This window comes from Ictalurus punctatus, chromosome 5 (assembly GCF_001660625.3).
Source record: "Ictalurus punctatus breed USDA103 chromosome 5, Coco_2.0, whole genome shotgun sequence".
Lineage (NCBI taxonomy): Eukaryota > Metazoa > Chordata > Actinopteri > Siluriformes > Ictaluridae > Ictalurus > Ictalurus punctatus.
The window spans coordinates 7486504-7500842 of NC_030420.2; the positions used below are offsets into that span (position 1 = coordinate 7486504).

Below are 14339 nucleotides of genomic sequence, written 5' to 3' on the forward strand. Positions count from 1 at the left end.
AGTCAGTTTTTACTGAAAATTTGTTCTTATAATGGTATAATAAATAATGCTATTTCTCTGTAAAACAAGAAACGCATTTATCAGTAGGTCGATGTTGTCCTTATTCTTGTAGGCACGACAGTTTACTGCTAAGCTGATTAAAATGAAAACCTGTAAATTCCTAAAAGTATTAGAACCTTGCCGCTAAAACAACAGGCCCGATAAAAGCGCGAGGTCTGTTTTCTCGTGAAGCGATAGGTGGCGATAAATTCACTGTTTACTTCTGAACGTCACCGCTCTGAGGCACGAAGAAGAAATTCTACTTCCAGCCCTAGCTGGAATAAGAAATAAGTGCTTGTGACTGATGTCAGATCAGTTGCAACGAAATACGTACTGCTGTTAGGCGGGGTTCCTAAACGCAGAACTGATCCCGGAACAGAAGCAGTGCAGAACATATATTTTTCACCTTGACATCAGCTATGGCGACTGCGACTACGTTTATTCAGAGATTAAGGAACTTTTTGGCGGGGGTAAGCGATCTAACCAGCTGTCTGAGTATGTACTGACATGTACTGATAGTCAGAAACGTGTATAATTTCTAAATCAGAGCAGTATTTCTGGTAGATACAAAAACACGGTTAGCACCGTGCTATTGCCACACAGGATTCACTGTGTTATTACTGCTAACATGCTACTAATAATACTTGTGATGTGTGTGTGTGTGTGTGTGTGTGTGAGAGAGAGAGAGAGAGAGAGAGAGAGAGAGAGAGAGAGAGAATGAATGTTTAGGTCTTTAGAAATGGGCTGTCAAAAAGTGGGACAAGAGCAGACTCAGGGGTGTCACTGCATACTTATGTATAGGACAGGGTTATATATGAAGAATATAGGGTGTCCAGATGAGTGTTATTCAGTGTTTGCAGGACAATGTGGGACATCCAAATAACAGCTGAGTTCTGGCCCACGTTTAGCATACACCCCAGGTAGCAAACTAATGTTCAGTAGTTATGTTGGTCCTCCCCATGCAACATTAGCAAAGGAGCCCTTTTAATAACAACAATGCCAGAGTTGTCCGAACACTGATTCAGCATTGAGAAAGGAGTGTTTTTCATATCCATTGTAGATTTGAAGTTGGCTAAATAGTCCATCTTGGTCCCAGCTTGCAAAACTACACTGAGCAAGCATTGGCATCCAATTTTTGGCCCAGTGGCATGGCTAACAATGACCCAACATCAGTTTTCTACCTGAGACGTTTCAACATGCAAACACAACTACATAAAATGGCAGCATGCAACTAAATAATTACATTTTAACTGCCATAAAACATTGGTTCTCCAGTAAGGTGTTTTTTGTTTGTTTGTTTGTTTGTTTGTTTGTTTGTTTGTTTGTTTTGCATCCAGGGACTACTTTTAAAATAAATTTCATCAGCCCCATCAGCATAGATTTATTTTATAAACATGATCCAAGTATTTAACAATTATCCAAATGTGCACTGTGCTCTCATTATTATTCAAATGTATACAGTAATTCTGACTTTTTTTTTATTATTTATTCCTGGACTTTCCATCAACATAACACTTCATGTGTACGTTTGTGTGTACGTTTTGAGTTAGTAAGCGGTCACACAAGGTAATAACTAGAAAAAGTCATCAATAAATGTAATAATTTGGATCACGTGGGGCCATGATTTCATGTATTAAAAAAAAAAAAAACGGTCCCCTGAAGGTCTCTTTGAGAACTATTTTCTTGAAAGACAGCACATGCAGCGCAATTGTTTCTAATCTGACGCAACAGATCAGTGTGGCACCAATGTTCAACTGTTGGGAATGTCCCAGGAAATGTAGGCTGCGGGTCACCCTTGCAGAATCTCTGATTTATTCCCTGGTGCAAAGCAAATGGTCATGTAATAAATACATTACTGCCTTGGCTTCATAGTTGTTGATGCTGAGATTTGCTCAAAATACCTACAACACTATAATGAATTGCAGAGGAGTAACAGACCTCACAGTGGTGTGAAGGCAATGATAGGGTGGGCCTTGGGTACGCAAAGCTTGCACTCTAAATAATATGAATTGAGAACCTTATGCAACCTTAATCATGATTTTTTTTTTTTCCTGATTGCTCTCTCCACAGCGGAATCTGCAGGCAAAGCTTCAGCTGCGTTACGAAGAAATTGCAAAAAGGTGATATAGGTTTTGCATGTTTGCATTTCTACCCATTGCCTTTTTGAATCTAAATGCACCTTGACGCACCCCATCTCAGTTTTGTGCCCACCTCAGCTCTATGCTGACATCTTGTGACTGGAGTGCAACATAGCAACTGTTATTGCAGCGCATGAATAACCAAAGAAACAGTCCTTCGGTCTGGTTCTGTCATACACTAATGCACAGGTGTGAATGTGTGAATTCAAACAAAAGGTGCCATGTTCTAAGTTGTTTAACACATCTAGCTGTAAATATGAGGAAATGAAAGCTGAAATTCTGGTCTGTCATCTCGTATTCAACTTTTGATTTCAAACCCAAATATCTTTAGTGCTGTTCCAGTAGTTTCAGAGGGGACAGAGCATGTTCTACATGTTGCTTTAGTTTATTAATATTTCACATTGTATTGGCTCCAGGACTCAACCACCTCCTAAACTTCCTGTTGGTCCCAGCCATAAGTTTGCCAACAACTACTACCTTACCAGAGATGGAAGACGGGACTCTGTTCCATCGACTATTATAATGTCTTCTCAGAAGGCCCTGGCAGCTGGCAGGTAAGCTAACCCGGTAGAATTATACATTCCAACACTAATCATTTCATTGCCATAACTGCATACAAGACTTTCATCCGCCATCACTATTAAGTCCATTTTTTCAGTGTAGTTTAATGTTTACTTGTTATCGTTACTGCTTGTGTTATTGGGAAGTCTCACAGATGTACAGAAACATTTCTGTTGCTTTACATAATAAAATGTCAACACTCCTAGTTTATATTTTTCAAAGTTCCTTAATGGCATTGTGATGGATTATACACGTGCAGCAATTTCAGCATTCTAATTGTGTGTGTGTGTGTTGTATCTTACTGAATATTCAAATATTATGACCAAGTAATATTTGCATACACGTTCTTTTCTAAATCCCCACTTTGAACGGTCAGGAAGAGATCTTGTGTCTCATATGCATAAAGAAATTCAGGGGAAGGCTGTGCAATGAATATCGAAATGTGTACTAACTTACGAGCTCTAACCGATCAATCTCAGGTCTAAATTAGTGCTATATTATTACAGTTAAATGATCAGTTTATTTTATGTGTTCACAGTGAAGTTCCAGCAAAGACCAAGCGTCCGGTCCTTCCTGGCCCCGAGCCAAAAGAGCTCCCGCTGTCCACTGATCAGCCGTACCTCTGAACCGTCTCCCACAGTGTGATCATGAAATAATGTTCCTACCTATCTTCCCTTGAATAACTCACATGTATATGCTAAATTATATACATAACTAAACTATGTGTATATACATCCGTGAACAAGTTATTTTTTGTCCTTTCCTTGTTTCTTGTCTTTATTTCATTTGTTCAGAATCAGAACCAACCAGCCATAAATAGCCTATACATTTGCGAATGGATTTTTAACGCAGAATAATTCACGGCTTATCAGTTATTTCCCCTCACTTTAAGAAAGGAGTCATACGTAAATTAGCACATTTCCACCAGTGGCAGTATTCCATTCTTTTGAGTCATTTCTTCTGCAAAAATGGTGACAGATTAAAGCTTTAATCATAGAATATTTTCCACCACACTGGAAATTAACCTTTTGTATAAATAGAGCAAGACACACTATAAAAAATATGATAAAAACAGCACTTGACGAGTAACTAGCAGTCAGCAGGTTTCCTGTGGATTAAACCTAGATACATGGAAATAAAAGACATCTTAACAAGTGAAAATATCTTGCTTATAGTCAAATATATCTAGTATTTCCTATTATAAGATTACCATAAACCATATTTCTAGACGTTTTTACTAATTTCAAGCTTGAAATGGTCTTGTTCTGTTTGTAGATAATGTTGCTCCTTTTAAGCACTTATTTCTACAAAGAAGACTTTTTCCAGCTTGAAATGAAATGTTAAAATGTCTCAGAATATGTCTGATAATCTGATATTTGATGTATTGTAATCTTATAATAGGAAATACTAGACGTATTTTATTAAATATATTTTCACTTGGTAAGATGTCAGATTTGCTTATTTTCACCAGTTAAGATTCAGCTTTGTTTATATGTAGTAATATTAATAATAATACATTTTATTTATGGCTGCTTTTCAAGACACCTTTTCAAGGTCACCAACAGACACCAGTAAACCTGGGTTGGAAATCAAAGTCATTCCTTTTAGACCGTTCAAGCTGTGTGATATTTCCCAGTTTCAAGTTCATCCATATCAATAAAAATAAAAAATTATATATTATTTTTTTAAAAATAAAAAAAGAATATACAGTCCAAGTGGAAACATTACAAAAATTAATATCACATAACAGTACACTTCATAGCATTTAGAGCATTTACTTGCAACTTATTAGTATACTTCTGTTTAGCTGGTACGTGTTCAAAGTCATTTGACTTGGCTAATAAAATTCAATGCAATAAAGTTGAGGTTAGAAAATTTCCTTTTTCCTCTTGGCTCTTGCCATTTTTGATTTACTTAGGCAAGTCATTTGGAGAGATTAAATCACAAATGTGTGTCTTATGGCACATCACCACATCATTTTGGGACAGGGGCAATTTAGGACTAATAACGATGTGACGAGTTGAAATAAGAAGGTGATGTGAAACAGATGAAGCAATCGTCTAATCATAGTATATAAGGAGCCTCCAAAAAGGCCTAGTCCTTCAAGAGCAAGGATGGGTCGGGGCTCGCCAATCTGCCAACAGATGCATCAGCAAATAATCCAGCACTTTGAGAACAACATTCCCCAAAGACAAATCGGTTCTACACTTTCTACAGTGCACAATATAATTAACAGTCAAGGGATCCACTCAAATCTCTGTATATACAGGGCAAGGCTGAAAACCACTTCTGAATGTGTGTGATCTCCGATCCCTCAGACATCACTGTCTAAAACACTGTCATGAGTCTGTAATGGATATCCTGACATGGGCTCGGGAATACTTTGGTAAACCTTTGTCAGTCAACACCATTCGCCGCTGCATCCACAGATGCAAGTTATGGCTTTACGATGCAAAGCAGAAGCCAAACATCAACACTGTCCAGAAGCACCGCCAACTTCTCTGGGCTCGGTCTCATCTGAGATTGACAGTAGCACGGTGGAGTCGTGTTTTGTGGTCTGACGAGTCAACATTTCAAATAGTTTCAAACAGCCGTCGTGTTCTCCAGGCCAAAGAGGAAAAGGACCATCCAAGCTGATATCAGCGTCACGTCCAAAAGCCAGTGTCTGTCATGATATGAGTATCGTGCACATCTGTGAGGGCAACATTAATGCAGAAAGATATGTTCCACTTGATATATCGCTTTCCTTATATTTCTTCATTTGTAAGTCGCTTTGGATAAAAGCGTTCGTAAATGAATAAATGTAAATGTACACATTTTGGAGCAATATATGCTGCCACCCAGAGCAGGACAATGCCGAACCACATTCTGTCTGGATTACAAGCACATGGTTGCGTAATCAGAGAATGCAGGTTTTAGGATGGCCTGCCTGCGGTCCTGACCTTTCTCCGATTGAGAATGTGTGGCGCATTATGAAGCGCAAAATAAGGCAACGAAGGCTCCGTATAGTTGAGCAGCTGAAGAAATGCATAATGGATGAATGTGGGAAAATTCCACTTGCTAAACTTAACCAACTGGTGTCTTCAGCACTTAATAAGTGTGTGTGTGTGTGTGTGTGTGTGTGTATTCAAATATATGAAAATAGGCATGAATCATTGCCACTAATCTGCTGAAAATGAATGATGTATGAAAAAAAGAACTTGTATAACCTGTATACAAATATTCACCCTAAATCTCCACCAACATTAAACCTAAATCTGTGGTCATGTTTAATCTTGGAAAATTATTAACCAGGGAAATGGGAATTATATTACATGCTCATTAAGCAAGGAACAAAACATGACATGTCGTGCTGTAACAGGAAAATAATCAGTGACCAGGTGGTGTGAAGCCATGACCACCCAGAAGTTGACAATTTTCAAATAATAGCATGTCCTGGAAATTATATTACCGCAGAGATTTACCAATGGTTGCAGCACTAATTTGTTAATGAACAACACCTTTCATATACTTATAATTACTCTTAATGTTGGGAACATCATTCAAATGCAAAACAAGGTTTCACTTGCATTCAATATAGCAGTGGTGAACATTCGTTCCTCCACCAGCCTTTCTTTTGACTTTCCCTTGAAGTTAATGAGATAACTCCTTCCAGAAGACTTCCGGTGTTGGAAAAGTCACAACTTTTCCTCTGACTGTTACAAAGCGCTGACACTGGAGACTCCTTACAAAAATGTTAAATTAATGTCTCTTCAAGCAAAACTTTATCACATCAAAAATGACACACTTTTTAAATTAGTTTAATTGGATATGGAGTGTCCACCATACTAGATCCTGCACAAGATTTTACTGTAGAGATGATAACTTATTTAAAAAAGAGAGCATTAATATAAACCTTGCAGCCTGAATGACTCTAAGAGCTGCTGTTAGAGAAATTTAATCAACACCTTGTGACCAATCAGAATCGAAAATTCAACAGCACGGTGTTATAAAAATATATGTGTTCTGGCAAACTGTTTGTTGATATGCTGTATGCTGCATTGCCATTTACTTTCACACATGCTGTAAAATTGACAGTGAAAAGATGATTTTTTAAAATTGTGATTAATAAAAGAATTATGTCAATTAACGTACTATTAGTTAGGAATTAATAATGCACCCTGTAATAATGGTGAATGGTCTGCACTTATATAGCACTTTTTTCCAAAGTGCTTTACATTGTGTCTCATTCACCCATTCACACACACCTACACACTCACACACCAGTGGTAGCAGAGCTGCCATGCAAGGCGCTAACTTGCCATCGGGAGCAACTTGGGGTTCAGTGTCTTGCCCAAGGACACTTCAGCATCTGGAGTCATGTGGGCCGGGAATCAACCTGCCAACCCTACGATTAGTGGACAACCCGCTCTACCACCTGAACCACAGCCGCCCAAACAACAATGTGATAATGATGTACATGGTTCAAAGAAACCATGACGCCTTAATGATTACATATAAACCACTAATGTGTCTGCATGGCGTAGCAAGTGTGCTTTTACCGGTGTGCTAAACGTTAGCTTAGCGTTTCTCTGTGGTTGATAGTTTGAAAAGAAGCGATTATTTGGTAGGTTCAGCTTTGGTTCTACTTGTTTTGTAAAACTGACTACACCTGTGGCCAACTTTTTTGGAGTGTGTTGCAGTCATCAGATTTGAAATTAGTGTATATTTTCAAAAATAAATTAAAATCACAAAGTAAAGCATAAAATAATGCATTAATAATGTGTTCTCAATATAGTACAGGGTGAATTTAATTTTCAAATTACTCTTTTTGTTTGTTTGGTTGTTTTTGCATTTTCCATACTGTCCCAACTTTTTCAGAATTGGGGTTGTACTTGTTTTGAAAAACTGATTACAACTATGGCTTTTAAAAGAAACCTCCAGATGTTCAGTGTACTCCCACAATCAAGAGTCAGCTTTGAGTTGAAGTAGTTGATATGTCCAGTATATCAGTATATTGTGACTCATGAATTGAGGAACGTGTCAAGTATCTCCCAAGTGGAGGTGTATGCAAAACAACACTTGCCTCCAAATTGCAAATTAGGCCACATTGTCACACGATCAAACAGCTGCAAGGTCAGGGAGAAAAAATAAACATATATGGATAAACGACTTGACCTACATGTTGTATCAAGTTTCTTCAAAGTGTTCGGTCAGTACATCTGGAAGGCGGCACATGCAAAATGGTATTTGCCTCCAAAATGCAAAGTGGATTATGTAAAGTTTGCCATTTTCCAAAGTCGGTCTAATTTCCTGACATGACCACTGCTCTGTTCACCATATCGATGTACATTCATCACAAGGAGCAATGGTGACTTGTGTGTTCTTAGGCTGCCTCTTGAATTTTGCTTTTTACTTTTTCTATGTTACGTTGGTTAGTTATGTTGGTCCTCCCCATACAACATTAACAAAGGAGCCCTTTTAATAACAACAGTGCCAGAGTTGTCCAAACACTGATTCAGCACTGAGAAAGGAGTGTTTTTCATATCCATTGTAGATTTGAAGTTGGCTAAAAGTCCATCTTGGTCCCAGCTAGCAAAACTTCATTGGGCAAGCATTGGCACCCAATTTTTGGCCCTAACGATGGCCCAACATCAGTTTTCTACTTGAGACATTTGAACTGGCCAACACAACTACATAAAATGGCAGCATGCAACTAAATAATTACATTTTAACTGCCATAAAGTATTGGTTCTCCAGTAAGTAGTTTTTTGTTTGTTTGTTTGTTTTGCATCCAGGGACCACTTTTAAAATAAATTTCATCAGCCCCATCAGCATAGATTTATTTTATAAACATGATCCAAGTATTTAACAATTATCCAAATGTGCACTGTGCTCTCATTATTATTCAAATGTATACAGTAATTCTGACTATTTATTACTTCATCACAGATGAAGATGATTTTTTTTTTTTAATTCCTGGACTTTCCATCAACATAACACTTTAGGTTTGTGCCTATGTTTGAGTTATTAAGCAGTCACACAAGGTAATAACTAGAAAAAGTCATCAATAAATGTAATAACTTGGATCACGCTGGGCCTTGATTTCCTGTATCAAAAATTATTACAGTCCTATAAAGGTCCCTTTGAGAACCACTTTCTTGAAAGACAGCACATGCAGCGCAATTGTTTCTAATCTGAAGGAACAGATCAGTGTGGCACCAATGTTCAACTGTTGGGAATGTCCCAGGAAATGTAGGCTGCGGGTCACCCTTGCAGAATCTCTGATTTATTATTCCCTGGTGCAAAGCAAATGGCCATGTAATAAATACATTACTGCCTTGGCTTCATAGTTGTTGATGCTGAGATTTGCTCAAAATACCTACAACACTATAATGAATTGCAGAGGAGTAACAGACCTCACAGTGGTGTGAAGGCAATGATAGGGTGGGCCTTGGGTAGGCAAAGCTTGCACTCTAAATAATATGAATTGAGAACCTTATGCAACCTTAATCATGATTTTTTCCTAATTGTTCTCTCCACAGCGGAATCTGCAGGCAAAGCTTCAGCTGCGTTACGAAGAAATTGCAACAAGCTAATATAGGTTTTGCACACCATTGCCTTTTTGAATCTAAATGCACTCTGACTCAGCCCATCTCAGTTTTGTGCCCACCTCAGCTCTATGCTGACATCTTGTGACTGGAGTGTAACATAGCAACTCTTACTGCAGCACATGAATAACCAAAGAAACAGTCCTTCAGTCTGGTTCTGTCATACACTAATGCACAGGTTCTCAACCCTGGTCCCAGAAACCCCCTGTCCTATACATTTGAGTGTTTTCCCTGCTCCCAACACACCCGATTCATCTATTCAGCTAATTAACATCTCTTCCCAAGTTAATGCAGGTGTGTTAGAGCACACACTCATGTGCAGAACTACTTAAACCATGCAAATTGACACTCATATTAGGGTGTCAGTACCTATTTGTATTTCTTGTACTGCGTGTGGTTTTAGGTTACCTAATTATTATGCTTTATTATATCTCCGCTGATGTGGGCTTTAATTGTTCTTACGCTTACTTAAACTAAGAAATTCATAATCTGATTTGGAAAAACCATGTAAATATAACAGTGCAAGTCAAACATGCTAAATGTAGTCACAGTGGCAAAGTTATAAAGCTCTGTAAGTTATTCATACAGGTTGTACAGTCCACTCCAACAGTATTGGACCAGCAAGGCCAATTCTATCGTTTTCATTATCCATTGAAGACATTTGAGTTTGAGATCAAAAGGTAAATATGAGACAATAGATCGGGATTTCTGCTTTCATGTCCTCATATTTACATCTCTCACAATGTTTCTGTCATCACCTGCTGTTGTTTTCCTTGGCAGACCTGTTCCATGTCTGGTTGTTAGTACACTAGTGGTTTCTTTCTTTTTCAGGGCATTCCAAAATTGTTGTATTGGTTATGCCCAATGTTTGTGCAATGGCTCTTATAAATTTTCCCTCTTTTCTCAGCTTCAAAATGGCTTGGTTTTTTCCCAAAGACAGCTCTCTGGCTTTCATGTTGGTTTATCCTTTTTTTTTATTTACAACAAATGCGGTCTTCACAGCCAAAACTTATGGCTCAAACCAAGAGTAGACATTCAGAGCTATTAATTCTTTAAAAAATCAGTTTAGCAGGGCACACCTGGGCAGCAAAAAACACCTATCAGTCACATGTTCCAATATTTTTCATCAATTAAAAAAAATGTGTGAATTCAAACAAAAGGTGCCATGTTCTAAGTTGTTTAACACATCTAGCTGTAAATATGAGGAAATTCTGGTCTGTCGTCTCATATTCATCTTTTGATTTCAAACCCAAATATCTTTAGTGCTGTTCCAGTAGTTTCAGAGGGGACAGTGCATGTTCTACATATTACTTTATTTTATTAATATTTCACATTGTATTGGCTCCAGGACTCAACCACCTCCTAAACTTCCTATTGGTCCCAGCCATAAGTTTGCCAACTACTACCTTACCAGAGATGGAAGACGGGACTCTGTTCCATCGACTATTATAATGTCTTCTCAGAAGGCCCTGGCAGCTGGCAGGTAAGCTAACCCGGTAGAATTATACATTCCAACACTAATCATTTCATTGCCATAACTGCATACAAGACTTTCATCGGCCATCACTATTAAGTCCATTTTTTCAGTGTAGTTTAATGTTTACTTGTTATCGTTACTGCTTGCGTTATTGGGAAGTCTCACAGATGTACAGAAACATTTCTGTTGCTTTACATAATAAAATGTCAACACTCCTAGTTTATATTTTTCAAAGTTCCTTAATGGCATTGTGATGGATTATACACGTGCAGCAATTTCAGTATTCTAATTAGAGGTGTGTTTGTGTGTGTGTATGTGTGTGTATGTGTTGTATCTTGTATCTTACTGAATGGTTTGTTGAATATTCAAATATTATGACCAAGTAATATTTGCATACACGTTCTTTTCTAAATCCCCACTTTGAACGGTCAGGAAGAGATCTTGTGTCTCATATGCATAAAGAAATTCAGGGGAAGGCTGTGCAATGAATATCGAAATGTGTACTAACTTACGAGCTCTAACCGATCAATCTCAGGTCTAAATTAGTGCTATATTATTACAGTTAAATGATCAGTTTATTTTATGTGTTCACAGTGAAGTTCCAGCAAAGACCAAGCGTCCGGTCCTTCCTGGCCCCGAGCCAAAAGAGCTCCCGCTGTCCACTGATCAGCCGTACCTCTGAACCGTCTCCCACAGTGTGATCATGAAATAATGTTCCTACCTATCTTCCCTTGAATAACTCACATGTATATGCTAAATTATATACATAACTAAACTATGTGTATATACATCCGTGAACAAGTTATTTTTTGTCCTTTCCTTGTTTCTTGTCTTTATTTCATTTGTTCAGAATCAGAACCAACCAGCCATAAATAGCCTATACATTTGCGAATGGATTTTTAACGCAGAATAATTCACGGCTTATCAGTTATTTCCCCTAACTTTAAGAAAGGAGTCATACATACAAGTAAATTGGTAAATTTCCACCAGTGGCAGTATTCCCTTAGTCACTTATCTGCAACAATGGGGATGATTTAAAGCTTTAGTAATAGAATATTTTCCACCACACTGGAAATTAATCTTTCATATAAATAGAGCAAGACACAGTATATAAAAAATATGATGAAAACAGCAATAGACAATTAATTATGAGTCGAACAGCAGGTTTTCTGAGGATTAAACCTAGATACATTGCAAAAAAAAAAAAAGACACCTTTACAAGTCAAAATATCTTGAATATAATCAAATATATCTAGCATTTCCTATTATAAGATTACAAAAACTATGTATAACATTATTTAATTATTTCTAAACATTTTTACTCCTTCCATGCTTGAAATAGTCTTATTCTATTGACAGATAATTTAGCTCCTTTTAAGCATTTATTTCTAGAAAGAAGACGTTTTGCATCATTTATAAATGAAATGTAAAAATGTCTCACAATAGGTTAATAATCTTTTGTTTAATATAAACAAATACCATTTGTTTTAATGTAAAATTATAATAGGAAATACTAGATATATTTGATTATATTCAAAATAATTTTGACTTGGTAAGATGTCAGTTTTTTACACATTTTTTTCACCAATTGAGATTCAGCTTTGTCTATATGTAAAAATACTAACCATAATCATAATAAATGTTATTTCGGGTGCCTTTCAAGACACCTTTTCGAGATCACCTTACACTGCAAAAGCCAAGAGAAAAAATGGGTTGAAAAAAAGCCATATCAAAAGTTCTAAAATTCCTTTTAGACAATTCAAGCTGTCGGATATTTCCCAGTGTCCAAGTTCATCCGTATCAAAAAATAATATACAGTGCAAGTGGAAATATTGCAAAAAAATTATATAACATAATTTCAGCAGTACACTTCATAGCATTTAGGAAACTCACTTGCAACTTATTTGTATACTTTTGTTTAGTTGGTTTGTGTTCAAAGACACTTGAATTGGCTAAGAAAAACAACTAAATCACAAATGTGAGTCTTATGGCACATCACCACATCATATTACATTATTTTGCATTGCTCGTGCAGTTTTATTTGAGATTGTTATTGAAGCTAAATAATTTTATAAAATACATACATATATATACATGTGCGTATGTGTGTGAGTGTGTGTGTGTGTGTGTGTGTGTGTGTGTGTGTGTGTGTGTGTGTGTGTGTGTGTGTGTGTGTGTGTGTGTGTGTATTCAAATATATAAAAATAGGCATGAATCATTGCCACTAATCTGCTGAAAATGAATGATGTATGAAAAAAAGAACTTGTATAACCTGTATACAAATATTCACCCTAAATCTCCACCAACATTAAACCTAAATCTGTGGTCATGTTTAATCTTGGAAAATTATTAACCAGGGAAATGGGAATTATATTACATGCTCATTAAGCAAGGAACAAAACAGGAAAATAATCAATGACCAGGTGGTGTTAAGCTATGACCACCCAGGTAATTTTCAAATAATGGCATGTCCAGGAAATTATATTACCACTGAAATTTACCAATGACTACAGTACTAATTTAATAAACTACACCTTTCATATATTTATAATTACTCTCAGTGTTGTGAACATCATTAAAACACAAAACAAGGTTCCTGTTTCACTTCTGTACAATCTAGCAGCGAGACACATTCGTTCCTCCACCAGCCTTTCTTTTGACTTTCCCTTGAAGTTAATGAGATAACTCCTTCCAGAAGACTTCCGGTGTTGGAAAAGTCACAACTTTTCCTCTGACTGTTACAAAGCGCTGACACTGGAGACTCCTTACAAAAATGTTAAATAAATGTCTCTTCAAGCAAAACTTTATCACATCAAAAATGACACACTTTTTAAATTAGTTTAATTGGATATGGAGTGTCCACCATACTAGATCCTGCACAAGATTTTACTGTAGAGATGATAACTTATTTTTAAAAAGAGAGCATTAATATAAACCTTGCAGCCTGAATGACTCTAAGAGCTGCTGTTAGAGAAATTTAATCAACACCTTGTGACCAATCAGAATCGAGAATTCAACAGCACGGTGTTATAAAAATATATGTGTTCTGGCGATTTTTTTGTGCTTTTACTGGTGTGCTAAGTGTTAGCTTAGCGTTTCTCTGTGGTTGACAGTTAAAAAAAAAGCAGTTATTTGATAGACCCTCAATACCGAAAAAGTCGGTACAGTATGGAAAATGCTAATAAAAACAAAGAGGAGTGATTTGTAAATGTAGTTGAACTTGTATTTAAACAAAAAACATATAAAGACAAGGTATTTAGTGTTTTACCTAATCAACTGCATAGCTGTTTTTTTTTTTAAAGATAAACATTCATTTTGATATTGATCCATGCAACACGTTTCCAAAAATTTGGGACAGGGGTAATTTAGGACTAATAGCGATGTGACGAGTTGAAATAAGAAGGTGATGTGAAACAGGTGAGACAATCGTCTAATCATAGTATATAAGGAGTCTCCAATAAAAGACCTAGTCCTTCAAGAGCAAGGATGGATCGAGGCTCGCCAATCTGCCAACAGATGCGTCAGTGAGTAATC

The 14339-nt window shown here is 36.9% G+C and overlaps 1 protein-coding gene across 2 annotated transcripts; it reads left to right on the forward strand.

Annotated features, from left to right (window-relative positions):
- The first annotated feature begins 315 nt into the window (after positions 1–315).
- On the forward strand, positions 316–11623 carry ndufa7 (NADH:ubiquinone oxidoreductase subunit A7). Of its 2 annotated transcripts, none has more exons than XM_053680155.1 (4): positions 316–509; positions 2110–2159; positions 10677–10811; positions 11400–11623. In XM_053680155.1, exons 1-4 carry the CDS (start codon positions 459–461, stop codon positions 11485–11487), a joined length of 324 nt encoding a protein of 107 aa, XP_053536130.1. In that variant the 5' UTR covers positions 316–458; the 3' UTR covers positions 11488–11623. The 2 variants fall into 2 exon arrangements, with proteins under 2 accessions (XP_053536130.1, XP_017322640.1); XM_017467151.3 differs by lacking the exons at positions 10677–10811; positions 11400–11623 and adding exons at positions 2594–2731; positions 3277–3501 and having other exon boundaries at positions 351–509.
- The last annotated feature ends 2716 nt before the right edge of the window (positions 11624–14339 follow it).

Coding starts and splice junctions, on each gene's coding strand:
- ndufa7 (XM_017467151.3), top strand. CDS start 459: ATGGCGACTGCGACTACGTTTATTCAGAGATTAAGGAACTTTTTGGCG. Junction 510..2,109: donor TAAGGAACTTTTTGGCGGGG/GTAAGCGATCTA, acceptor CTCTCTCCACAG/CGGAATCTGCAGGCAAAGCT. Junction 2,160..2,593: donor TACGAAGAAATTGCAAAAAG/GTGATATAGGTT, acceptor TATTGGCTCCAG/GACTCAACCACCTCCTAAAC.